Here is a 27,331-nt window from a genome sequence, read left to right as displayed (position 1 = left end):
TGCCACGTATTGATTACACTATTCTGCGTGCACTGTGGTAACGAACCTGTTTAAGAGCCTTTCTGTATGATTACGTGTATAATTAGAAAATCTGAATTAAAAAGAGATGAAATCAGCACAAATTGTGAAAATCAGACTGACCAAAGATTTTGAAAATAAGTGCCATTACTAAAATCAATAGCAGTAAAAGGTATGTAACTGAAGAAAATAAATTCTGAACTTACTACAGTATTGGTAAGATTTTACCAGAATAAGGGTTGGATTGGCCTTTGCTGGGAATGAATTAAATTTGGGGAATTCTGTCCCAGGGTGGGAGGTGTTGGACTGAATGGATCAATGGGTCCATTCTTGCAACTCTGTGTCTGCTGAAACTTTGCTTCTCCTTTATCTTCTTGTGACAGGGTATGTTTTCTAAGGATTGCTGAAAAATTGTCCAGAACTACTTGGACCAGCAGAGGGTGCTGATTTCTCAAAATTCAAGTTGTCCTACTGATCACCTTTTTATCACTTTTTGTTTCATAGGAAGCTATTCTCAGATATAATGTTGCATATGCCAAGAAATGGGACTTCACAGCCCTTACTGAGTTCTGTGATAAGGTAACAAGTGTTTTTCATATTGGAAAATGAAATAAATATATATATTGTCATTATTTGTTTCTTTGTCATTATTGTAATATAATTTATTTGTAATGTTAACCAGTAAATAAGTGAATGCACTTAGTGAAGCATGTGCAGAAGCGATAATTATAGATAGAACAATGGGAACAGACTTTGTGACTCAATTAAGACTTTGTAGCCGATAATGGCTAAACAAGTTTTAAGTATGGTTTGGCATGAGCTCTTAATTGACAGACCATAGTTTGTGATTGGCCCTCAAACCAGAATTGGAAACCATGATTTGAAGTGGGTTTACAAATCATAGTTTTAACTAAATTCAGATTAACGTGATGCCTGAATTGACAAGTCCTAGTTAATACAATTGCTTCCCTCCAGGTGTTCTTTTACCATGGAGAAGAGAACTAAGTTTTGGGATGGTGAAACACAGAAGCAGACTTGTCCTAAACTATGGCTTGCCTGCTTTATATTTGGATGCTAAAACAATAGTTTTTCTTTTTAAACGATGGTTAGCATAAACCATACTTGGTGTGATGTCTCAGTTAAACATACAGCACATTTCTCCAGTAACATCCATCACCTGAGTGAGTACTTAGTGAAATTGGACAAAACTAAGAAACGACGGAGGCTGTACTATTCAAAAATATTTCATTTTGTTTTTGATTCCACTCATTAATACAGAAAAGTAGAAGGATGTGGCCACCATCTTTCCCCTTTCTATTATTAAAAATGCAGTTGGGTATTTTAAACTAATGTTAAACACAGTAGACACTTATAAATGGCAGTAAAGCATGCAAGAGACACTTAAAAGTTCAAGAATATGATAGATTGGGTTGAGAATGTCATCCAAAGAGAGTAGTATATGGTTTCAGTGGCCTTTGCAGAAGAGGGAGTAAGGGTTCAGTAAAAAGAGAATGGTGATGTTTTCTGGTTTAATAGAATAGTAAATTATTTTGAATTATTTTGAAATGTCTTAGAAATTTAAGGAGTAAAGCTAGAGTGACGCATTCAAATGATTACTGGGTCACATGACTTGAATGATTAAAACTAGAAGAAAAGGTGGTGACCTATTTAACCATATTTTTGTTTGCATACTTGCACATGCACAAAACCCTCGCACAGTTAACTGACAGCTTTGAATTACTTCTGACTATCCTTCAAAAACTGAAGAACTATATTGACTGTTCAGGCATGTATTTTAAAGAGAATTGACCTTATGCATAAGAGTTAAGTACTGCAAAAGCTTTGAGGTATTCTGTTAATTACCAAGGCAGCTGCCGAAAGCTTTGCAGTTCCAGAGCTTGCTAGCTATTGAATGGAAATAGAGTTTCCTTGGGGACTAAATGGAGATGATTGCCGATTAACTTGAACATGCCAGATGGGGTGGAAAGCTGAGTTTGATCCCAGTGATACTGCAAGCTGACAGAACTTCAACAATAGCTGATGCTTTGACTTGTTCGTCTTCTACTCTTATTAAGGCAAGATGTTTCATGTAGACTTAGCTTCCTTTTGCTTGGGAGACTAATAGTTCAAATCAGAGAACTGGCTGGACAGGGGATAAGGGAGAATAGTAAAGTACCGCTGTACAATTCTTAAAATCCATGTAACTGTGATCACTCTGTACATAATAAACTGTGACCCCAAAATGCCAGATTCCATGGCAGCTTCTATCTTCTATCTATTACCTTTTGTTGGTTTTTAATACAAATGAAGAAGTTTCTAGCCCTTGTGTTTAGTGTTTATATGACTGTAGAAAAGAGAAACCACAGTGATCAGGGGGCTGTTGAAGCTCTCCTATGAGTAGAAGTTAGTGTTTGTGGCTTTTTAATTCAGAAAAAAGTGAGTAAGTGGGGGACATATTAGAGGTGTATACAATTATGTGGGGAAAGTGGTTTAGGAGAAGTCCTTTCCCTCTTCAAATATTAGAATATTATGAAGCTGAGTGGTAGAAGATTCAGGAAAGGAAGAGAAACCACTTTGCACAGCAGTTAGTTAAATTGTGAATTTGCTACCACAAGAGATGGTGATGCCCACCAACTTCGATGGCCTTAAAAGAAAATTATACAAATTAATGGAAGGTGAGGATATTGATGGCTCCTAGTCTCAGTATCATGGTTTGTTACATGCTGTTTCTGATGCTGGAAGTATCTAAATTATCAGTTGCTGGAGAAGATGAAAGGAAGAGGACCAGTGTGCTTTGGTCCTACTTGTGGCCACTCTGTTGGAAATAGGGTGCTGGACTAGATAAATGTTGGATCTAATCCATCAGGACGTTAGGGTGGCAGAATCTCTGTATGTGTGTACATGCACAATTAAATTGCCCACAATTTATTAGGTAATTAGACTATGAAGGGCTAGAGGGGGGTTGGGTATTTTTTTGGTGGGGGGTTAGCCCTCAAACAAGGAAAGTATATATGAAGGCACAGATGCTCTTATGTAGTAGGAGGTATCTTCTGGTCATGCCCAGGAGGTCTTTGTATGAGTAGTAAGGGTGGAATGGAATTTTGTCTATGTTGCAGTTGAGGCCCGTTGGATTGTTTGAGCCTGTTTAGTGAAGGAATAGTAAGTGGACTATGGAGGTGCCTATGATAAGAAATGGGAGTCTGAAGTGAAGAGTAAAGAACTGAGTTAGAGTTGTGTTGTCTACTACAAATCTACCTCAGACTCATTCAACTAAGGTACTTCTTATGTACAGTACTGCAGAAAGGATGTTGGTGATGGCAGTGGCTCCTCAAAATGATATTTGTACATATACCTTAGTTAGAATGTTGAGTGATAAAGTGATACTAAATCCAAATATGTACTTCTGCTTGAGGAAACAGGAGAACTGCTGTGGAACTTACTAATACAGTGGTACCTCGCAAGACGAATGCCTCGCAAGACGAAAAACTCGTAAGACGAAAGAGTTTTCCATTTTTTGAGTCGCTTCGCAAGACGAAGTTCCCTATGGGCTTGCTTCGCAAGACGAAAATGTCTTGCGAGTTCTTGCGAGTTTGTTTCCTTTTTCTTAAAGCCGCTAAGTACCGTTAATAGCCATGCTTCGCAAGACGATAAATCCGCAAGACGAAGAACCTCGCAGAAGGAATTAATTTCGTCTTTCGAGGCACCACTGTAATAGCATTGTGCAAACCTTTCCACTAGCATTTGAGCAAGATATTTTGTAGCTATGTACTAGCAGCTATTTTCTTTCAGTAGAGTTCTCTAAAGATGAGAATATAATCTATTTTAGTAAAAATGACATCTTATCAATCAATCAATCTAATCTGCTAATGTTGGTTTTCCTTTTACCTGCTGCTGGAAGTAATGAGCTGTATTTTATGGCTCACTTGTGCCACGTTCCACTAAATTAAATCTCAAACATTTACTCTGATAATTTATATTCCTAATGTATCAGTTCACTTAATTTGGCAGTTTCTCCTCCCAAAGGAATTGTAATAGATTTCCAATAAGTTACAGAATAAAGATCATGAGTACTAATGAATGCTTTTAGAAGCCTGTATCTTTAATCAAATATTTATTTTTCATTCTTCTCTGATGTTTAACAGTTATATAAATGAAAGGTAAATTAATGGAATAGTGCATTTTTTTGCTATTCACAAGGAGCAGCATTAAGTAAATAGTGTCTGGTTGGGGTTTTTTTAAGGGTGTATCTTATTTTATAGTAGTATTGCTTTTCAAAAGTAATGATCATTGTTGACCTATGTTGCCCGTTAATTCTTTCTGATGAATGTACACAGCCCAGCCTTGATTATTCCCTAGTCATAAATAAGAGATGGAAGAACCTTTGGCCTCCATGCTATTAGGATCCATTTCCATTTTAATTTAGCTCCCAGAGCTGGTCCTATTAATGAGACACATAAGGATTTATTGTTGACTTGAAATAAGTCAACAATGATAAGGAGCCAACAGTAGCCTTACACAAGCACTGGGTGAGCTTAAAGTTCCTTGGGAGTCACTAAGAGAAGATTAAGGTCATATGCAATTCAAGTTTGTGACATGCCCCCTTAACCAAATGCCAAGTTTATAATGCTGCAGTTTGCTTTCCAAATGAATGTTTGCTAGGAGCATCAATGGGTGAGACATTCAAGATCCTTGATTTTTTTTTAAAAAAATCTACCCCTTTCTTGTTTTTTTCAGAAAGGAAACCAATGGGAATGGGCCATTGATGTTATGAGATTGATCTTGTGCAGCAGCTGCTCTGATAAGAACATATGGGCTTGAAGTAGAGAGAGGTTAAATCTCTCTATATGCTGTCCACTATTTAATTGACTTTTTGGATGGAAAAGAGAGAATACACTTTTCCTACTTCCTATTTCTGTTTCCTAGTCTTCATGTGAGTTGCTTTTGTGTCCGTGTGGAATGGTTGACTTCATTTAACCATGATAATATTAGACGAGGAAGGCTTTTAGAAAAGCACAGTACTAAATAACTGATCTTACATGACAACACGGGACAAAATTAACCTATTTCTCAGACTTGCACATCTTGTAAGAAACTTAAAAAGGATCTCAGCTGAATGTACTTAAACATACACCTAAAATTGTGAGCTATTCAGACTAATATCTTTAATTAGAACTGAAACGTAAAACATCTGGCATGCTACAGCTGGGATAATATGACCATCTGGAAAAAACCTGTAAATAGGGATTTTTCCAATATTGCAATAATGTATATCTCAAGAAGAGAGACCAGGATGTTAAATGCTTGTCTTGAGTTGTAGCTCAGCCTTTTCTATGATATTGCTGTTGATATTCATTCTGTTATAATTTGTATATACAGTGGTACCTCGGGTTACATGCGCTTCTGGTTACATACGCTTCAGGTTACAGACTCCTCTAACCCAGAAATAGTGCTTCAGGTTAAGAACTTTGCTTCAGGATGAGAACAGAAATCGTGCTCTGGCGGCGTGGCGGCAGCAGGAGGCCCCATTAGCTAAAGTAGTGCTTCAGGTTAAGAACAGTTTCAGGTTAAGAGCGGACCTCTGGAACGAATTAAGTACTTAACCCGAGGTACCACTGTATAGCCAAAGTGAGAAGCTCTATTTTCAGAGCAGAAATGCATAAGGTTTGCCCATACAGTTGTCTGTATCTCCTAACTAAAGAGGACTGTACCCTGTTCGGTTTGCTGATGCACACTTGAAAGGGATAATATGAACGATCCCTCTTGTATGTCACTGTGGGAGCCAGCCTTTATATTCCTACAAGCTCACATCAGTGCATCTGTTTCCCCTTACCATCTGTGTGTGTGTGTGTGCTGTGTAGATATTTAGATCAGACAAATGACTGTTGATTTAACAGTTACTTGGATACTCAGAAAACACTTAGTATTTTTGTGGGGTTTTTTAAAACACAACCAGTTCTACTAAGATACTGAATGTGAGTGTGATAATCCCTGCTTGGCAGGGGGTTGGACTCGATGGCCCTTGTGGTCTCTTCCTACTCTATGATTCTATGATTCTATGATCTAATGAAGACTTGCTAGCTTTGAGCTTTAGTTGAGGTAAGCAAGCATGATGCGTACAAAATCATTTAAAAAAGTTGTAGTTTAATAAAACCTCAAACAAATCCGCACACCAATTCTGGAGCCCTCTGTCCTTCTTCCAGTATGTATGAAATATTATATTTGTTACAAGCAATATCTTGCCCTAAATAAGCATTGTTAATGTACCTCTGTGCACTTATGAGCACAAATTAGTGCTTTTGTCACTGAAGTGATAAGCAGTTTATCTTGCCCCCACTTCATGATTATAATTCAGATATTTTTGTAAATGTCTGAAGAGAGCTTAAGATATCATGATTCAAGCTGGCTTGTTCCTCTTGGTTAAGTTGGCTGACAGCAATAAGAATTCTCATCTGGAGACCCAAGATGGAAGAACTGTGATGTCCAGACATGGATATCTTGTTTTATAATATGCAGAAATAGCCTTGTGTCTGACATGTAGGCCACTCTTTTACTCCTCTTGATTCCACAGAGTGTTGAGATCTGCTTGATCTAACACTGAAGTAAAGCTTAGGGTTAATTTCTACTAGGTCAAGTGCCTGCTATGGACTGCTCAATATAAGAGATTTGGTTGGAGTGAGAATGACAATAGTATATTACATGGTGCAACATTGTGTGGGTTAAATGCTATATCTGCTCCAGCCTACTCTCTCCCCACACATAGTGAAATCAGATGCAGGTTTTCAACTTGCACGCTACTTCACTACTTGTAGATTATGATAACCACACTGTTCCCAAATTTATTTGAATATAAAATCTCCCAACCTTGTGGCTTAGAACTGGGAAGGGAGCATGCAACTCCCCCAGCTACATCTCACATTAACGATTAAGGTTCTAGGTGTATTTAAACAAGTCACTATTTCCTCGGTCCGTGTCTGCATTACTGGGGTTATAAGAATGGTTTCTAGTCAAAATAACACAATTTTGATATCTCTTGTGGAATTGACATAACATTCAGGAGGTGTTTCAGGGTTGTGGTTTGAGTTCTGAGCTCTTGGCCTATACCTATGTAAATTAACTTGCCTTGAAACAAGTTGATTATATTTTGAGGCAAATGTGTTGAAACAGGTTGGGTTAACTAACTTGCACTCCAGATGCATAGTTCTGTACAATATGCTTGCATGTCTTAACTATGTTTTTAAAAGACCAACAGAAGAGGGAGCCCTTCCACTACAGAAAAAAATATATTCCTCTAGACCTGAATATTGCTAATCTTCTTTAATTTCAGATGCATGTTTAAATTAGGAAAAGTCAAAGCATTGCTTTCACTGTAGATGGACATAGTCCAAAATGTGCATAAGTCATGTTTCTTTTAAGATTTCTTACCTTCTCTTCACCACAAGCTTCCAAGGGGGACTACAGCAGGATAGTACACAATTCTAAAAACAAAACAATTATAATTACAAAAGGAAGTGAAAGCATTCCATCCAGAGTAGGTATGCTATTTATTTTATTGCTTCTCTCTTTCCCTTCCTCCCAAAGGAGCCTAGGGTGGCAAACAACAAGTGATAAAACAATAAATGCAGATTGGAATTCAGTTACAGGCCTATGCAAGTAGTTCATATAATAACGACTGGTCTTGGCCTTTGTTTTGAAAGTTAAGGGGAAAGGTTTATGAAAACTGTCTGGGTGGAGTTAGTCTCCTGAAGCAAACCAGATGGAGAATTTGTATTGTTTCATAACATCTACTTGTTAAGTTTGGCAGATTTTCAAAAACCTCTAAATGTTTAGCTTTTAGCTGATTAATAAAAATGTTAATCTAGATACAGTGGTACCTCGGGTTAAGTATTTAATTCGTTCCGGAGGTCCGTTCTTAACCTGAAACTGTTCTTAACCTGAAGCACCACTTTAGCTAATGGGGCCTCCTGCTGCTGCCATGCCGCCAGAGCACTGTTCTCAACCTGAAGCAAAGTTCTGAACCCGAGGTAATATTTCTGGGTTAGCAGAGTCTGTAACCTGAAGCATATGTAACCTGAAGCGTATGTAACCCGAGGTACCACTGTATTCCAAAGATCCTGAAGGAAAGTGGCTGTAATCATATGGTCAGTAGACGATTAAAAGAGGAGTGACAAATTCATGGAGGTCAAGGCTTTCAATGGCTACTAGCCATGTTGGTTATGTTCTGTCTCTGCAGCTGGTATCAGTAATACTTCTCAATGCCAGCTATGGAAGACCACAGAAGAGGAGAGTTCTCTTGTGCTTGAATCCTGCATGAGGGTTTCCCACGGGCATCTGGTTGCCCGCTGTGAGAACAGGATGCTGGACTAGATGGGCCCTTAGCATGATCCAGAAGGCTCTTCTTATGTTAAGGCACATCTGGTTTTTAAAAAGATACTCATAATACAAAGTCCTGTGGGCAATTTTCATTGGGACTGTAGTGCACAGGGAAGGGAGGCTGAGGTCTTCCCTTTCTCCATTCCTGGTTAAAATCCTGCCCCTGCCCCCAGGCATTGCGCCAGAGTGACAGCTTTTTCCCTAAGGTAGGCTTCCTCAAACTCGGCCCTCCAGATGTTTTTGGCCTACAACTCCCATGATCCCTAGCTAGCAGGACCAGTGGTCAGGGATGATGGGAATTGTAGTCACAAAACATCTGGAGGGCCGAGTTTGAGGAAGCCTGCCTTAAGGCTTACTGCAACTCAAAGGAGGTACAAATTCATCAGGATAGAGACTGTACAGGAAAGGGTTAAATCTCACCTCCAACCACATGGGGGTCTTATAAACCTCCCATTTTTATTTCAGCAACCATGCAATTGTAGTAATTCAGAGTTTGGTCCTAAGAGAATTTATAATACTTTTGTTTTCATGGACCAGGCAGAGGGCCTTCTCAGTAGTGGCGCCCACCCTGTGGAACGCCCTCCCATCAGATGCCAAAGAAATAAACAGCTATATGACATTTAGAAGACATCTGAAGGCAGCCCTTTGTAGGGAAGTTTTGAATGATTGATGTTTTAATGCATTTTTAATATTTTGTTGGAAGCCACCTAGTGTGGCTGGGGAAACCCAACCAGATGGGCGGGGTAGAAATAATAAATAATTAACAACAACAACAACAACAACAACAACAACAACAACAACAACAACTGTATTTATGAACACATACAGATGATGAGCCATAGCCTTTTTGCAGAAAACTCTATATAGGTAAAATACATATTTGGATGCCTGCCTCATGTCTGTTCACTCGTTTGGCGTAGGAGATGGTGCCTGATATATGTCGTTAGCTAAAATCCAGATATTTATTGCAGTGTTTTTGCTTTCTTTGCAATTATTTCTAGAGTGCCTTCAAAGACTATGGGTTGTACATAAAATAAGGCAGATCTTGTTCCCTGACTTACAAACTATGTATAGATGGCGTGTCAGGTAGAATGTAAAACCCATATATAATTTTAATCAAATGGTTGCTTCAATTAATAAAACCAGAATAAATGGCAAAGCTAGTATATATAAGCACTTTGTACCGATGACTGGTTTTTTGATAAATCATTTTTATAATTGTCTGGACAGTACTAAAAGAAACAAGCTGTACTGAGAGAGGTCAGTGCTATAAACATAGGCTTTTAAGCTTGGAAGGAATGACCTAAGGCACAAGAATATATTATCCTGTTACTCCATGCTCCGTTTCATTTTAGTTTGTACGCTTTAAAAATACTGGGTCATATTATAGTTGCAGAATCCAGTATTAATAAAACTGAACTTTCAGATGCAGAGTGGAGGTTTTTCCCACCTGTGCAGAAGGGCAGAAACATTCCTTTTTTATTGAACAAATTGCAAACTTCTTTAAACTCCAGAATTGAAAGACGGTTGCTTTGTGGACTATATGCATTTTGAATATATGAGTTAAGCATTTTAAAGATGAAGCAACAATAAGATTTAAGTATGTGTTCAAAGTCAAGATTTCAAGTGTCTCAGGATGGACTTTATTTAAAACTGATATCAAAGGGCTCAGATTAACATTTATACGCAGCAATTGTTGAATTAGCTGTTCTAAGACCTTTCCTGGTACTGATGTCACCAGTCCGTAGTTATCTCGGTCCCCCCCCCCCCACCTTTTGAAGATGGGGTCAGCATTTGTCCAGTGTGCAGGGACCTCAACTGTTCTCTAAGAATCCTCAAAGATTGTAGATACAGGATCTGATATTACACCTGCAAGCTCCTATAGTACCCTTAGGTGCAGTTCATCAGGCCCTAGAGATTTTAATTCATTTAAAGCAGCTATGTGTTCCCTTACCACCTCTTTCCCTATCTTGGGCTGCATCTCCCTCCTTGCACCCTTTATTCTCTTATCACCAGGTTGGGCACTACTTTCCTTTTGGGTGAAGATAGAGGCAGAGTAGGTGTTGAGCAATTCTGCTTTTTCTCTGTCACCCAATAGCATTTCTCTGTCTTCTCTATACAAGCCTACTTGCTTGATCTTTCTCTTTCTCCAAACATAGCTGAAGAGGCCTTTTTTAATTATTATTTTTCACCTCTCTTGCAAGCCTGAGTTCATTCTGAGCCTTGGAGAAATATATAAACTGTGAAGGGAGCTGGTGGGAGCACTATCTCATGCTTTATTTAAAAATTAGAAGTTTACATTTTAAAATGAAGAAAATACATTCTTATTATATACTCTCATAAAACATTTGAACTTTATTTAAAATTATGGAAATCATTTAAATGAAGCATTGCTTGTCAAGTAAGATACACCTGAGAGATCATTGCAGTCTGGGATTGGCAGGAGACATATTTTAGCTTTCAGAAACAATTAAAGAGAGTCAAATTAACCTCTGTCGGTGTAAGCTGTCTCCTTCTTTCTTTTCCAAGTGTCAGTCTATGGTTTTGATAAATGTCAAATGTTCCTCCCCTCCCCTCAAATAAGGCTCTTTCCTGCATAATCCAATGAGATTTCCTCCCCCTACTTCCTCTGAAGATTACCTTGTCTTATTCTTTGCTTTTTCTAATCAGAAAACCATTCTAAGATAGTGGCTGCATTTTGACAGCTGTACATGTTTTCCTAGTGGATTCATTTCATACAATAACCGAAGTAGAGAATGGGTACAGCTTGCCATTCTCCTCTTGTGGTGCTGGTAATTCATTTTAACAACTTGTAAGAATAGAAAATTTATGTGTAAAAAAACAACAACACTAAATAACTTGAGCTTACTGACACACTTTCAGTGTTTAGAGCAGGGAATTGGTGCCCTTCAGATATTTGTTGGACTATAACTCCCACCAGCCTCAGCAAGTATTGCCAATGGTGGCGGATTATGGGAGTTGTAGTCTAGCATCATCAGGAGAACATCACACTGGCTGCCCCTGGTTTAGAGGTTGCATTTGTATTTTGCTGGTAGTCTTGAGTATTTCCTTAACCTGAAATGTTAGAAATTGGAATTAGCATTATTTGTGGGCCAATGCATCCAATGCCCAATAAGCACATATAAGCAATCGCAACCGATTTTCTCCATTTACCCTTCCTACTGTAGCCCCATATCCCAAAACTTTCCTGAGAGTTCGCTCAGGAGAAGCTTTTCAGGGGACTCAGGAGAGTGTAGTCTGGAGAAGGGAGGAGGAAACTCCTCTTGGGCAAGCCATCTCTACACTCATGCTGTCTTGGATACAACCAAGTGATATTTGATTCAGGTTTCTGGAGTCACCTTCATGGTTCTTGGTTTGCTCAGATGGCTCTGCCTCCAATCTCAAGAAATGACCCCAGGCTGAAGCGTTTTTTACTCAGTGGCCTCTGCTAACACATGGTCATGTAGACTAGGCTTTGTAAGGGGACACTTCGTTGACTGTGGATAGTAAGAATTTTCTCCGTGAAACCAGGTAGTGAAGCTTCTGTCAAAATATTTTTAGAATGAGCTGATTCTTTCTTCCTTTTTTGCTGTCCAGTCAAGTGACTGCTTGAAAGCCAGGTTGAGGAATAGCAGGGCATCAAGGGCTGCTGGGGGAGTTTCCAGACCAGCTGGCTGTTGAACATTCATATAAAACTTGCACGGAGGTTATACAACGTCATCTGCTTATTGAGTAGTCTTCCTGACACATTTGTGTTGTGGTTATGAGGCGTTGCCAGCTGGTGACGGTTGCCCCATACTTTCCAGTGCAATTTCCCATCACATTTCTTATTGGACTTCTTTCAGTTAGAAAATTGATGGGATAATTGCGCTAGAAGATGCAGGATAATAACCAGATTTTGTGTGAATAGATAATCCGTCTTAGTAAAGACAGTCTGGGGCTATCTGTTGCGATAGGAGAGACAGTGCTAGCTGAGAACACACTTTTACGTCACATTCTTTTCTAGAATCACATTTATGATGCCTATTAATTTTGTTTGATTCTGTTCTGAAATGTGTTAAAAATAAGGAATGTCTTTCTGATGCAGAAATAATCATATGGCTTAAAATAATTTGAAAGCTATGCTATACTGAGAAGCAGGTGACTGTCGTTTTGGGGGAAACTGTTGTCAGTTTCCAAACAGAAAACAGCAACTCATTTTGAATGCAGCAGACAGCCTTTTTCCTGGAATTGTGTTTTGTATTCATTTAACATAGCAGGAGAAACTTCCTTTTGTTAAAGAATGCTGTGGCAGTAAATGGCGACATGTAAAGACAATTCCTAATCAGTCATGGCACTTAGTTTATAAAAAGTCCAGCAAGCAAAACCCCTTTTATTTTTAAAAGTAGGGAATGTGTGTGTTTGAGCTTGCGCAATTGCAGCTGGTCTGAGGGAGACATTCATCTTCTTAAGGGGAATATCAATCAGTTAGCGAGCATCCTTTGATTTAAAATGGGGCAGACAGAGGAGAAAGTGAAGCCATTTTTGTGTAGTGCATCACGTGCTTAGCTTAGTCTGTCAAGATTACAGTGGTACCTCGGGTTAAGTACTTAATTTGTTCCGGAGGTCCGTACTTAACCTGAAACTGTTTTTAACCTGAAGCACCACTTTAGCTAATGGGGCCTCCTGCTGCTGCCGTGCCGCCGGAACACAATTTCTGTTCTCATCCTGAAGCAAAGTTCTTAACCTGAAGCACTATTTCTGGGTTAGCGGAGTCTGTAACATGAAGCATATGTAATCTGAAGCGTACGTAATCCGAGGTACCACTGTACAGTTTAAAAACTCAAACCAGCATTTCTGTCCCATGCTGTCTTTCCTTGCTTCTCCTTTGTGATGTCAAGTGTGCTCAGGGTTTGCATTTTGGAGGATCAGTTTATAAAATTATGAGATCATTACTTACGGTGCTGCTTACCAAGCCCACTTTTACTGCACGATGAACATTTGTTTTGTGAAGCTGCAGGTCACAGTTGTTCGGCCTAGAGCTGTTAACCTCTTGTTTATAATATGCTGAGCTCCTTGAATCCTCAGCACAGTCCTCAAGTGTAATCTGCCTGAGCAAATTCCCATTAAAATGAGCAGGACTCTTGCTGATTCAGGTCTTTGGTGATCAGAGCTAAAACTAGGTTTCATGTAAGCAATCACTCATGTACTAACCTTGATAAGACTCACCCAAGTAATTTCTCTGGTGAGTGGCACACGGTATTGTGTAAACAAGGTACCTTTCCTGAGAAATAAAATTTGCTTTAAAATGAGAGTTTTAAAAAATGGTATCTGTCAGTATTCTGACATCTCTTAGGTGGTAAGATAGATATAGTCTAGGTTTTATACCATCATACAACTTTGTTTCAAAGTGTAGGTTGCTCAGAAGATGAGACAACCAATACAGTGTTATAATAGGATATGGATAAAAAGTGGTTGGAAGTGTGTGTGTGTGTGTGTGTTGGGTGGCGGGTTATGAACAGTACTGTAGTGTTATTATATGTGAAGAAAAAGTAACAAACAGCCCCTTTTCCTGCAGGTTTCAAAAAATACCAGTGTCATTAAAGAAAAATGCATATTCTTGTTTTCATTATTCAATACAGTGGTACCTCGGGTTAAAAACTTAATTCGTTCTGGAGGTCTGTTCTTAACCTGAAACTCTTCTTAACCTGAAGCATCACTTTAGCTAATGGGGCCTCCTGCTGCCGCTGTGCCGCCGCTGCACGATTTCTGTTCTCATCCTGAAGCAAAGTTCTTAACCCGAGGTAATATATCTGGGTTAGCAGAGTCTGTAACCTGAAGCATATGTAACCCGAGGTACCACTGTAGTTGAATCCTGAAGGTAGAACTTGAGCAGTAATTGGTGACAAAGGGCTGCTTCATACATTATGCTGTGGTACCTCGGGTTACAGACGCTTCAGATTATAGATGCTTCAGGTTACAGACTTCGCTAACCCAGAAATGGTACCTCGGTTTAAGAACTTTGCTTCAGGATGAGAACAGAAATCGTGCTCTGACAGCACGGCGGCAGTGGGAGGCCCCATTAGCTAAAGTGGTATCTCAGGTTAAGAACAGTTTCAGGTTAGGAACGGACCTCCAGAACTAATTAAGTTCTTAACCCGAGGTACCACTGTACAGCAACAAACCAGATTTGCCAGTGACTTTGTTGGTCATTGCAGGAATGAGCCTTGGGTTCACGTACTGCCTCTCCAACTGCTTATTGAGTGAGGAATTTGGAAGCTTTTGCTTCAATTTGAGAGTTGGAATAAGTATTGTCTGAACCTGGACACACTAGTTAGTCTTAAGTATGATGGGTTGAAGCCGTAGTGTTTGATGCTGACTAGCTTCAACTAACCATAGTTAAGATTAATCACATTTTAGGTTTCAGACAGAATACTCAACTGTGGTCAATTTACAGTTAAAACTTCTGTACCACAAGAGGGGAGGGGAGAGACACAATTCTGACTATCATGCATGTAATGATAAACAACATTAAGTCTGAATAGATCCACTCAGTTGCTGAGTAGTATCAGCTTGCTCTGATAAAGATACCCATATCATATATGTGCTATCAGATACCTGCTTGTTGCACCATGTGGCAAGTCTAAACCAAATAAGCCCTTGCTTTTAGAGGTTCAAGATCCAACTTCCTATTTTGGATCTGGCTGAGCTCCATGGCAGTATATAAATTCATTAAATGATAAAAATAAAACAACAATAAACCCTTTTCATTCTTAAGTGACTGGTGGCCATATTTGTCTAGGTAGATGCTGCAAGAGCAGCCTCTGGAGGCTGGTCCTTAACAAAGCTATACATGTCCTTATTCTTAATACCTGATGCATTCTAATGTGAAGTGCTAGTTTGCTAATTGATTAACTTATTTGCTGCAAGTAAATGAAAGACCCTTTTACATTCAGGCAGACCAAAGCAGGATGAAGCAGGTGTCAAGAGACCTTCTTATTTGCCCAGGCATTTTAGATTGTAGTTGATTTTTTTTGGGAATTGTGTTCTGTTTTTAGTGTTTTGTCTTGTTGCATTTTGTATGCTTATTTGTTGGTTTTAATTTTTTTATACGTGGTGTGAATTAATTTTATTTGCAATTCCGTATACTGCCCTGGAATCCTTTGATGGAGGTGAGTTAAAAAGAAATAAAATACCCATTTTAAACAGAGCAAGTGCAGTTCTTATTTGTTTTCCAAACCTGTTCTCTGAAATTGTTGGTTGTGGTTCTGTTTCAAGGGGGAAGTCTCCTGTGCTCTTACTGCATTTACTTCCAGAGCTGCATAAGGGAAAGGTTGAAGTGTTGACAGCTGTGACAAAGTCCAGTGCCATAATCTGTCACCAGATGAGTGAGACTATAGAGTTTGTGGCAGCCAACAAAGCATGGCAGCTACTATTCATGTGTCAGTTTTAAAAGACAGGAAGTGCTACCCAAAGGAGAAGAACTATCAGAAGCTGACAGTTTATAGATGCTTAAGGTTAAATGTCTTTCTTTGAATTAAATTTATATGTATTTGTTTATATTGCCTCCTGAAATCCAAATTCAACCTTTAACATTCCAATATGTTACTACTTGGGAATATGTTTACTTCGGCAGAACACATTCACAGTTTTGAATTTATCTCTTACAATTAAAGCCTAGGGGGTGTTAAAGTGCTATTTTACAGCCTAAACACCCTTATTTGATGCAATTTGTGTAACAAAGAAATCTGTTTCCAAAAATAGGGATCACTGTGGAAGTATGTAGGTCATACATAAATAAACAGAAGACTTATTAGAATATTGCAAGAACTGTGCCATAAAATTTACAAGTCTTCATCCATGAAGAAAATGCATGTGGATGCCAAGGAATGCATGGATCTTCTTCTTGTAGCCCCCCCCCTCAAGTCAACGTTCATTGGCATGGGTTGGTCACACAGAGAGTAAAAGCTTTTTGTCATCTGAAATCTATTGCATTTATTTATTTGGCATGTTTGTATTTCACCTTTCCTCCAAGGAGCTTAAGGTGGCATAAATATTTTTTCTTCTTTCCCCAGCTCCACTTTATCCTCACAAACAGGATTTGAAGGTAGAGATAAATGGCTTCCTCAGGGTCAGCTAGTGAGCTTCATAGCTGAGTGGGGATTTGAACTCCAGTCTCCCTGCTCCTAATCTGACGTTTCTAACCACTTCCCCACACTTGTTCATCTCAACTGACAATTGAAATTACTTTCGTGTCCCATGCCTGTAGTTGAGAGCAATGAGGAATTTTAGTGCGCTCTTACATTTTGTGAAAGCTTTTGGACCAGTTTGATAGCTTCTTAATTTTCCTAACTGTTATGATTTCTCTATGCAGATGCATTCTCTCCCTTAAAATTACTTTGAATTAATAGACTTTCTTAACTATGTGCCTTGTGCAGGATATGTTATTGTTATTATCATCTAAGCATCTTACAAATATTATAAAGTAACACAGCTCCTGGATTGCAGTCTAGATGATGATTTGTGAAATGGAGAAGAGAAAAACCCTCAAATGAAACCTTAAAACTAATAGTACTGTTCCTTCTCAATATTATGTGGTTACCAGCTGTTGCAAGCCTAAAATTCAAAGCGTAGTTTTCTAGGCTATGCAGCTGCAAAATATGAAGTTGTAATTGTGTGGTGCATGAAATGTTCATAAGATAAAAATTTGATTGTTTTTCAATTTATTTTACTGGTATTTTTAGATGGTATCATCTTCCATTTCTTCCCTTTTTATTTTTGTTCATGTTGTCTGATTAGATTGTGAATAGAGCCTTGTTCTACTTATTGTTTGTCATGCTTGAATGTTGTTGTTTTTAAGGTACTTGATAGATAGACATTATTCAATGTAAGCATAAGCCAGTCAAGTTGGGTTGTAGAGAAGAGGGGTTTGGAGGGACATTGTCAAGGCTGACAACGAAAATCTAAAGCCTGGGGAGGGGACATCTTAATACCATCACCAATCCTTCCCCATTTCTCTCTCCCCTGCCCCCTTGTCTCGGCTGCAAGGAAGAGCCAAGTACAGCAGGCTGTCTGCTTGAGTGAAGAGAACCCCAGTCCTTAGGGACAAAAACATTTGGTGTCATTTGGTCTTGGCTGCTAGGTACCACACTTTCTTGGTGGATAGTGTACTGTACACCTATTTGGAAAAAGTAGCAGGACTACTTTGCAAAGCCTCCCACAGCCTTCCCCCACCCAAAGCAAACTGCCTCCAGGGTCTGCAAATATAGTTGGGAATACTCTGTAACCTAGGAACTGTGCTTCCCTTCCCCCTAAGCTTTTGGATGGGGGGGGGGCATAACTGTGGTGGGACACTAGTGTGCCCCTCCCCTTCAAAATGAGTCAGAGTTCTTGTCTTTGATGTTCATTGGGAGTCTAGAAGCATCCTTTCCAGGTATGAAATTAGTTAACGGCTATAGTATTTTCTTATCTCTGTGCCCTCAACATTCCATATTCATGGAAGCTCTCAGGGCCACTTCTGGGTTTTTTTGTAATCTTTTTCCTTTTAATTTATGAACTTCTGCATATTCAGAGAGTCAGCTTCCTTATTTTGAATAGCCCTGTTTTGCTTCCAAACTGATGCACACACCAAACATCTGAGTGGGTTGTTAGAATAATAGACTTACTTTTAAACTTCAGGATTGTTAAATATTCAGGATTGAAAATGTCTGGTCTTGATTTCCAGGTTGTATATTTTATCCAGGTTATGGTCTCCAGGAAGATGGAAGAGTTGAGTGCCAAGAATGGTTCTTAAAGAGATTATTGCGATGTGTGCACCCTTCTAAATTCTGAGAATCTTAATCTTTCATTTTAGTACATTCCCATGCACTTTTGTTGCAGAAATAAAATTTTAAAATATAGTGTCAAACATTTCAGGTTTGACTTGGTGCCAAACACTGATTCTACTGTAGCATTAGAGGCTGAACTGTAAGGGCTTCCGAGTTTTATGTTTGTACATTTGACTTTTAAAAATGCTTGCACTGAGAAATGACTTTGTCTTGAAAAGCCAGTTGCTGTACAGAGAGACTAATTTGGCAGACCATATTCCTAATACTAGGCCTAAATGTACCCTCTTATTTGCATTCTAGGTGCTTGAAGATGCAGAGGCTCAGCATTTGTTTCAGTCCATTTTGCCTGATATGGTGAAGCTTGCACTCTGTTTGCCTAGCATCTGCACCCAGGTTAGTAGACGCATCTTAAGTATACTCCCTTCAGCAGATTAATCTGCTGTGCACGACCACGAATGGTTGAGGTCAAAATGCCAAGGTCCTTATACGTGGTACTTGCCTTGTTGAGCTGAGGCCTAGGGAATAGTGAAGACAACACACATCCATAACAATATAAAAGGACATTAAAAATGCCCTATCCCATTTCTGAACCTTGATTTGAGCTATATATCAAAATCTTGCATACACTGGAGAGATGTGCTAGAATAGTCAGAAAGCTGGCATTTTCAGGTGGCTTCTTTTTGTTCAGGTCTTTCTAATGTACAGAAGGATAACTGGTTGTGAAATTGTTGTTGCTTAAAGCAACTCCTTGCTTTCTGAAAATTCTTGATTTGTCACTTTTTGTACAAACTCAAGTGTAACACAATGATGGTTTTTGCACATAGTATGTCATTTCATGCACAAGTAAGGCTGCAGTCCTAACCATATCTACTCATGGGTAAACCCCATTGAATTTAATGGGGCTTTAAGGTAAGGGGTTAGGATTGCAGTCAGAAATATTTTACAGTGATATTTGATCAGGTGAACATATTAATTTCAATTTAAATAATAATATTTTGTATCCAAGTAATAATTGTGTAATTGTGGGGCCCATTTCCCCCCTTCCCCCAGTAATACACTTTAAAAATAAATAAATATTGGAGTACAACATTTATGCTTAGTTAAATGCTGACAAAGATATTTTCAGGAAAAAAGTAAGTAGAATATTTTTAGTCCTTTTTTAAACACAGCTATTTGACAGCTGTATTATTTTTAAAACAGCAGAGCTCTGAGATCCACAAATAATTATATATTTAAAGCTGTTTTGTTGTGAAGATAATACTCCTGCAAGGAGGGCAAATTCAAAACCCCAAGTTTCCTTTGGATCTATATACAGGCACAGACCCTTGTGGCAAAAAAACAATATTTATTCTAGATTCAGTGAGAAGCAGTTTGACTGGAGTGACTCATTTCTAACCTCTAAACCCATGTCACCTCAAAGGACCTCTAAGCAGTAGTTTTAATGGCAGGAAAGAGTTTGTCCAACATTGGTACCTTCTTGGACCCCATCCTGTATAAAAATTACACAAGGGCTGAGACCTTCATATTTCTCAGGGACCTCATGCTTTTTCTGCAGAGCTCCAAGTCCATTAGACTAGGCTGTCCAGAGCTCCAAGTCCATTAGCCATTATATCCTTCAGTTGGGGGTAGCATGTTATGGCAACAATGCGAACCCCTTTAGATAGGAAAAGCTGCAAAAAGCTTGTCCTCGCTAGCACCCAGGGAAGTTCTGCAGGCCTTCAGCTCTGTCTTTCCTTGTTCTTCTCACTATTCTTGCCAGGGACAACTCTGGCCCAGCCCTTTTTGAATATTGCCACCCGTGGACTCTGCCCCCACCCTACTTCCCTCTGCTGGCTTGCTCCCCCTACCCCACCTCTGCCTCCAACAGGATCTCCCTAACAGCCCCTTCTCCTCCTTCTGGAGGCCCATGTCCAGTCCTTAAAGTGCTTCCTTGTTTTAAGGAAAGTGGAGGTAGCTGCTCAAAAAGCATTTCTCCTTTAAGAGTCGTGAATCAGGCAATCTTTCCAAAGGCGGCAGCTTATCCTGATAGTTCCTTCAAAGCCCTGCACTTACGTTGCCCTCTCACCCCCACCCCTGACGCCACGGAGGACCAAGACTGAGCCACAGACTGGAGGTTCCCCACCTCTGCCTTTAGAAATATACATATTGGAAGATTATTCAAAGATGATACATTAAGCTGAATCCATCCAGGAATCTTGGTTGTAGCTCAGACTACTAACTTGTAACAGCTTATGAATTCAGCTAAAAGTTGTTCACATGTATGGATCTCTAGAAGTTGTTCTAAAAGCCATCCTAGATACAAACAGTTAAGTTTTAATAGCTACACTTCAGTTAATGGAATAAAGGCGAAACTATTGATTTCTCATGAATCAGAAAAGCTCATATTTAACTAAGGAAGAATAAGGAGATTTGGAAAATCTGTAGAAAAGGTATGAAATCCCTCTACTGATTAATTTTAACTGTGCATTTTGAAGTAGCTGCACAAAATAATTTTAAATTGCCCAGTTCTCACTTAACATTGAACCATGGTCTCCATGAGCCAGAATCAGAGCATCTGGCTCGTGTATTTCCCTTTCTTCTCTATTTTGAGTATTGGGAGCTAATTTATAGAATAAACATATAACAATGATAGTGTTTGAATGAAGGACTATGTGGTTTTTCTTGAAGCTTGAATTGTTTTGCTCTCAGTTATAGCAAGAAAATCAAAGAATACCTTAGTTATGCTGTTCTGTGTATCATCCTGTCGTGTTCTTTTGCTGTGATTGCTGTAATTGCCCATTTTCTTTAATCTATGACAGGGAGACTGTAAAATACAGCTGTTGCAATCTTCTGATGTTTTATTTTTCCTTCACGATTAATCATATTGCATCCGTTGTTCCTATGGATGCTTCCTTTTTGTTCAGGCTAGTGGTGCTTTGTTTGACATTTTTTGTTGTTATTGATTAGAAATCTCCAGTTCGTCAAACAAGGCTTCCCAATCATCTTGGATAAACAGCTCTTGATTTTAATGGTGCTGCTGATTTAAGAACCCACTAAGGCCCCTAAATTACTTTTGCTCTAAATTAGTAAATGTAATTTTGTTCTCCTGGGTTCTGGGTGATGGTTCTGTTTTTGTTTTTTGAATTGCTAAACTAATTTATGTCCATCTTTCTGCCCTTTTGTTAGCCAGTACCTCTACTGAAACAAAAAATGAACCACTCCATCACCATGTCACAGGAGCAGACTGCTAGTTTGCTAGCAAATGCCTTCTTCTGCACTTTCCCCCGGCGAAATGCCAAGATGAAATCAGAATATTCTAGCTATCCAGATATTAACTTCAACAGGTATGGTGCCAGTTTAAGTAGCTGATACTCAGGGGTGTCTTGCTGTAGGGGAGAAGTTGTCCATATTGTATTGCTAATTCCTGAAAGAATCTCATTAAAATAGGAAATGATTCCTGACAAACCTGTTTTGTGAGATTTGGAAAATATGGGAAAGTAGATCTGAGACTATAGTTATTGATGGAAATATTATGGAGCTTAAAATGAGCAGAACTGTTCATAATTGGTGAAGATAATCTTTATTGTTAGAGTGCTAATTTCCTTCCATTTAATCATGCTCACCGCTTCAATTCTAATAGTGGTCCTTCCCTTCACTTGTCACTTCCTTCAACACTTCCCCATTTATAAGAACAGCCCTGCTATATCAGACTGAAGGTCCATCTTGCACAGCATCCCATTTCCATTAGTGGCCAGGATGATGCTTCTGAGAAGCCCAGAGTCAAGACATGAAGGCAACAAATTCTCTTGTTTAAAATGTGTGATAGGACCCAGAGGGTTGCTTGGTGGAGGGCAGAATTTGCCCCAAATCAGGTGGACCCAATTTAGGGGTCTAGAAACCCCTATGCCCTTTCCCAGATTACTCAGAAACCCCTCCGCCCCACCTGAACCTACTCAAGATACTTTTGAGAAGGGGTGCAGATGGCTACAGGACAAAGAAGAGACTGGAAACGTTCCTTCAAGTTAACTTAACTTAGGAGCCAAATCATTGATAGAAGCTTAGGAATCTAGTTATAAGAGTTTTTAAAGGTATGTTTTAACATGTTTGTGTTAATTTCAGATTTCATTTGAACCCAGTTAAAACCCTTCAATGCATAATGAAACAGGAATTCCAAAACTAAAGCCCAACGCATAGATTTTATCTGTCTTGACATGAGCAATGGCAGTAGAAAGTGTGTTTGTTGGTAGACCAGCTTAGATGATTGGGGGGTTCTTTAACTTCTGTTCCCTTGTCCTCTTCTCTGTTGTTCAGGGTTATGCATGCTTGGTTTTTTGTTTTGTATTTTATCACATTGGACACAGCCCTTTCTGGGAGCATAGTGCATTCACAGCTACTTGTAGTTAAAAGTAGGTGACAACCACCAAAAGTTCTACAAAACGCTTAGTGAGGGTCTCGTATGAAAGCATACACCTAGGTAGAAAAGACATTAGGAGTTCTATCCTCAGATCCCAGGGTTACATCAAATTGTTGCTTGTAAGCACTTAAGTAAAATTACATCAACCATTCCGTTTATAGCTGCACCCGCTTTCAATAAATAAATAAAAATAAATCAATTGGCTGCTAAGACATACTTGGCAGATTAGGTTTAGCACCTTCCTTAGATGGATATATTCCTTCTCTTAGGAAATATCATTTTTACATTGTGTAGGGCCTGGCCATTTCAGGTAATAAAATGAAATGACACATTTAATATGTACATATTAAACAGAAAACTCTCAGTTGCGTGTCTTGAGATCTGACAGGACCATCAATCTGTTTTATCAAAACAAGAGACACTTGGTACAAAAGGTTGAGAACACTATGTATTTTATTTCCCTTAAATCTTCTCAAGTATACCATTGCTTGGTACTCTTACATGCTGATGACAGCAAGTGATCCAAAGTGCTTTGAAACATCCAGCTGACAGAATGTTTAGGAATCTTTATGTATTGGAATTGGAACTTAAGGACTTTCTCTCTTCTTGTTTTCGACTGCTTTCAGATAATACCAGTGAGGGGGTAACAACACAGGAAATGCAACAGGGAGCAGAAATCAGGCATACATACTGTCTCAAAATGAATGACACTTGCAAGCTACTTTGCCTGGAAGGTTTGCCTTTAGGTTACAGTCCTGTGGACACTTACTTGGGAGTAAGCCCCATTGAACTTGATTGGATTTACTTTTGAGTAAACATGTGAAGGACCAGGCTTTTATTGCAAGGGGACATTCCAAATTTCATTGTCCCTCTGGCCTTCGCTGCCAATCTCACTTAGATTTCTGCCAATAGTAAGTATCTAAAAATGTTTCCATATTGCTTTTCTTCTGTGATTTTTGCAGAAGAATGAAAGGCAAATCAAATATTTGCTGGTGTAAAAATAGCCACTTGAGAAGGATGTATTCTGGGGATTTTTTTTAAAAAAAATCCTGTGATATATCATATGTGTAATATTTTGCCTGGGACGCGGGTTAAAGCACAGAGCCTAGGACTTGCCAATCAGAAGGTCGGCGGTTCGAATCCCCGCGACGGGGTGAGCTCCCGTTGCTCGGTCCCTGCTCCTGCCCACCTAGCAGTTCGAAAGCACGTCAAAGTGCAAGTAGATCAATAGGTACTGCTCTGGCAGGAAGGTAAACGGCATTTCCGTGTGCTGCTCTGGTTCGCCAGAAGCGGCTTAGTCATGCTGGCCACATGACCTGGAAGCTGTACGCCGGCTCCCTTGGCCAATAAAGCGAGATGAGCACTGCAACCCCAGAGTCGGCCACGACTGGACCTAATGGTCAGGGGTACCTTTACGTTTAATATTTTGCCTAAATAACTATTTTAGGAATGTAGGTGATTGTTTGGTTTGTGTACATGTGGAGCTTTATATATTTTTTTAAGTCTTATAAATTAAAGGGGATCATGCTTATTCACAGAGCAATCTTATGCATGTCTATTCAAAAGCAAGTCTCTTGAGTTTAGTGGGGCTTACACCTGAGTAAGTGGGTGTAGTGTTGCCCCTCCCATGTAGTTTCTTTAAAAACTTCAGTTATAGAAAGCCAGTTCAAAAGACTGGCCTGCTATTTAGAATCTGTGAGAGAACCTCTGGCTGAAAAATCCTTTCAAACCATTTATACCCCACCTTTCCCAATCACTCAAGGCAGCACTGAACATCCGTTAGCACAGCTCTTCTTATTGTATCAAACTTATTGTATAAAAACATCAAAACGTACATAGCATCAAAACCAGAAATGGGGGAGGGGTTACTTTCCTTTGTTAATCTAGCTCAGTGTTTCCCAAACTTGGGTCTCTAGCTGTTTTTGGACTACAGCTGCCATCATCCTTAGCTAGTCATGGATGATGGGAATTGTAGTCCAAATACAGCTGGAGATCAGAGAGTATATAATCACTGTAACTGCCTCTTTCCCCCTCCCTGCTTATTTTGATCCAAAAGACTTGCAGAAGAGCCTTTGTGCCCTCACTCCCTAGATTCAGTCATTTTTAAGTTTCATTAACAAAATTGCATTCACATCAAGTAGAAAATTCCTGATTGATCCTTCTTTTTTTTTCTTGAAGCACAATTCTGAATATGAATTTTTATGCAAATATTAAGCTTAAAACTAGAATATGCTTCTTTTGTTTAAAGGTAGCAGAAGCAATACTCCCTGACATCATTTTAGTGTCAACAAGGAAAGTTTGTTAACTTTTTAAAAAATGGGAGAGTGGGGAAATGTACACTAGTTAAGATATATGCACCTTTATGGAATAGCTTTAAGAAAGGAAACTATTATGTTGCATATTGTGTTTACACAGGGAGATTGGACAATCTAATTTAGCTGTAATGTAATTCTCTCTTACCATAAACATCCATTTGATAACATTAATGAGTATTCTCTGTGGGATTTTTTTTCATTTGTTCAGAGTAATCTCATTAGGGGATAAAGCTCCATATTATATTTATGAAAATTGATTCTGTTTACCGTCTACATATAAACCGGTTTCAAACACCTGGATGTTTTCAGGAGCCAGAGTGGTCCAGTATGTAGGCCTAAAACTGGTTCTAAAGACCTTTCTCAAGTGTGAATTGTATGAACTAGTTGCAGAAAGAAAGAAAAATACAATAGCCTGTTGTTCTTTATTGGCTAGTACAGAGGTTGCCAACGTGGTATTCTTCAGCTGTTGTGAACTCCAATTCCCATCAACCCAGCCATTATGCTCAGTGGTTGGGGTGATGAATGCGTTGGCATGCAGCAGTGAGCAGCAGTGTGTGGTATGGGTTATCACACCTTGTGGAGCGCGGTGGCGGGGGAATGGCTTCAATGTGGCAAGTGCATGAAATAATTCACTTTTAGAAGAAACAAGACAATATTTTTAATTGTGTGGAGATGATATTACACCTGACATTTGCTTGACTGCAATAAACCGAAGAAGATATTGCCTGTGAGGTTAAATGGTTGAGGTGTGTTCCTTAAGCTTGAAGCCAGGGGAATCTAAAGCCTCTAAGCTACTTTCTATGTAAATAGAGAAATTGAAGCTCATTTACTTAATTAACTTGAAAAGACTTGCAGCCATAACTAAAGGTTTGTTTTCTACATCACTTTGTGTGTGACATCATTTCAAGCTGCTTTGAGGCTATCTCATCCGAAAGCATAAAATCTAATTGGGTAGTGAATAATTCTCATGTCTCTCAATTTTGTAAAAAAGAGAAAAAAAAAGAAATCTGCAAACACACAAAGTGGAGGAAAAGACAAAGTGCTGCTATGATGTAGCTGGAAAATGATTTCTAAAATAAGTCCTCTGCATTGCATCCAACTAAGTCCTACTCAGAGCAGACTCATCAAAAGTAATGGACTTACGTTGACCAGGTTCATTGATTTTGGTGAGTCCCCTCTGAGTATGACTTCCTTGAATGCGATCCTCCTTTCATAATACGGACCACACAAATAGGAGTTTTTCTTGCCAGCCCTATGCATCAACTGCAAAATAAGGAATGATAAGCCTACTTAATACTTGGGCGGGGCAGGGGCTAAAAAAATGGTGGAAAATATTTCCAGAATTTATGCATCAGAATATTACAAAGTTACCTGGAAATTGATGCCAGTTTTCTCTTGTCTTTTCTTTGCAAAGGAAAGTCAAAGTGACTAACAGGACATAAAATAAAAAACAGTTTTCGAAACGGGAAGCTTGCCATAAACCAGTAACAATAGAAACACAAAACAGCATAAAACCTAGCCTTCCAGTAGCAGATGACTAAGGGGAATAACAGCAGGACCACCATATTCAGAACATGATCAAAACCAAATCAGAACCATGGTAGTAGCTGGACAACATTGGTTGCATTTCTCATACTATACCCTGCATTTTGAAGACCTCTGGCATTCCCTCATATCTGTCTCCATATTATTTCAGAATGCTTAAATCTCTATTTAAAATGTCTTCAATTTGATTAATATTGCTGCTGTATTTATTCAGAGGCTGGAAGGTCAAAGACAAATTGTGGATTGCAGCAATGATCAGCCCTGTTCAAGTTTTACATCTCTCTTCTAAATTGAAGTAGCCATGTGGCAGTTTGACAGAGCATCTTGTTCTGGACAAAAGTGGCACACTGGAGGGAAATATGCAACTGCAAGTAATTTATCAATTACTGCAATGTAAAGCTGGGCTTGCTGAGCTTTGTCTTTTACTTAGACTGCTCCGTAATGAGATTTATTTCTTAAATGACTTGTTTTTCTGCTGGATTCTTGCATTAGTAAATTGATTATCTGAATTCCAATCAGGGAATTGCTTTGGGATTGGGCTGCAGTGTGGCTTGAGAAACTGTAATAAAACATACTCATATATTCTTGTCATTCAGAGTTGTGGGTGGGGATCAATGTCTTAATTGCTTAGAGCATCCCTGGCTAGTATGACTGTCCTGACTCATTTATTTTGACATTCATTACAAACACGCAGGCATGATTAAGTTCTTACTAGTGAACCAGTTTCTTGTGTTTGTAAACTTCTCTTGAAACTATAATATCTAAGATGATTTGCCTGTTCAGGCTGGTTCCTGTTTTCCATCTTTAAAACAATGTAAAATGTGCAAAATAGGATTGGTGGAGTTGTACGCCACAAAATTGAGCTATGCAGATTGCACAAGTAT

General features: G+C 39.0%; 1 protein-coding gene across 2 annotated transcripts in view; it reads left to right on the top strand.

The window, feature by feature from the left end:
* The window catches only part of PARG (poly(ADP-ribose) glycohydrolase), a 68,769-nt gene that overhangs the window by 15,337 nt on the left and 26,101 nt on the right, over positions 1 to 27,331 (top strand). The window contains exons 7-9 of one of the 2 annotated variants that reach the window (XM_053388247.1): positions 523 to 597; positions 18,495 to 18,587; positions 21,360 to 21,517. In XM_053388247.1, coding sequence (XP_053244222.1) covers positions 523 to 597; positions 18,495 to 18,587; positions 21,360 to 21,517 — 326 coding nt within the window. The remainder of the gene's footprint in view (positions 1 to 522; positions 598 to 18,494; positions 18,588 to 21,359; positions 21,518 to 27,331) is intronic. The other variant, XM_053388248.1, reaches the window with a different exon arrangement.

The sequence above is a fragment of the Podarcis raffonei genome, chromosome 5 (assembly GCF_027172205.1).
Source record: "Podarcis raffonei isolate rPodRaf1 chromosome 5, rPodRaf1.pri, whole genome shotgun sequence".
Taxonomy (NCBI): domain Eukaryota; kingdom Metazoa; phylum Chordata; class Lepidosauria; order Squamata; family Lacertidae; genus Podarcis; species Podarcis raffonei.
This window is presented reverse-complemented; position numbering and strand designations above follow the sequence as displayed.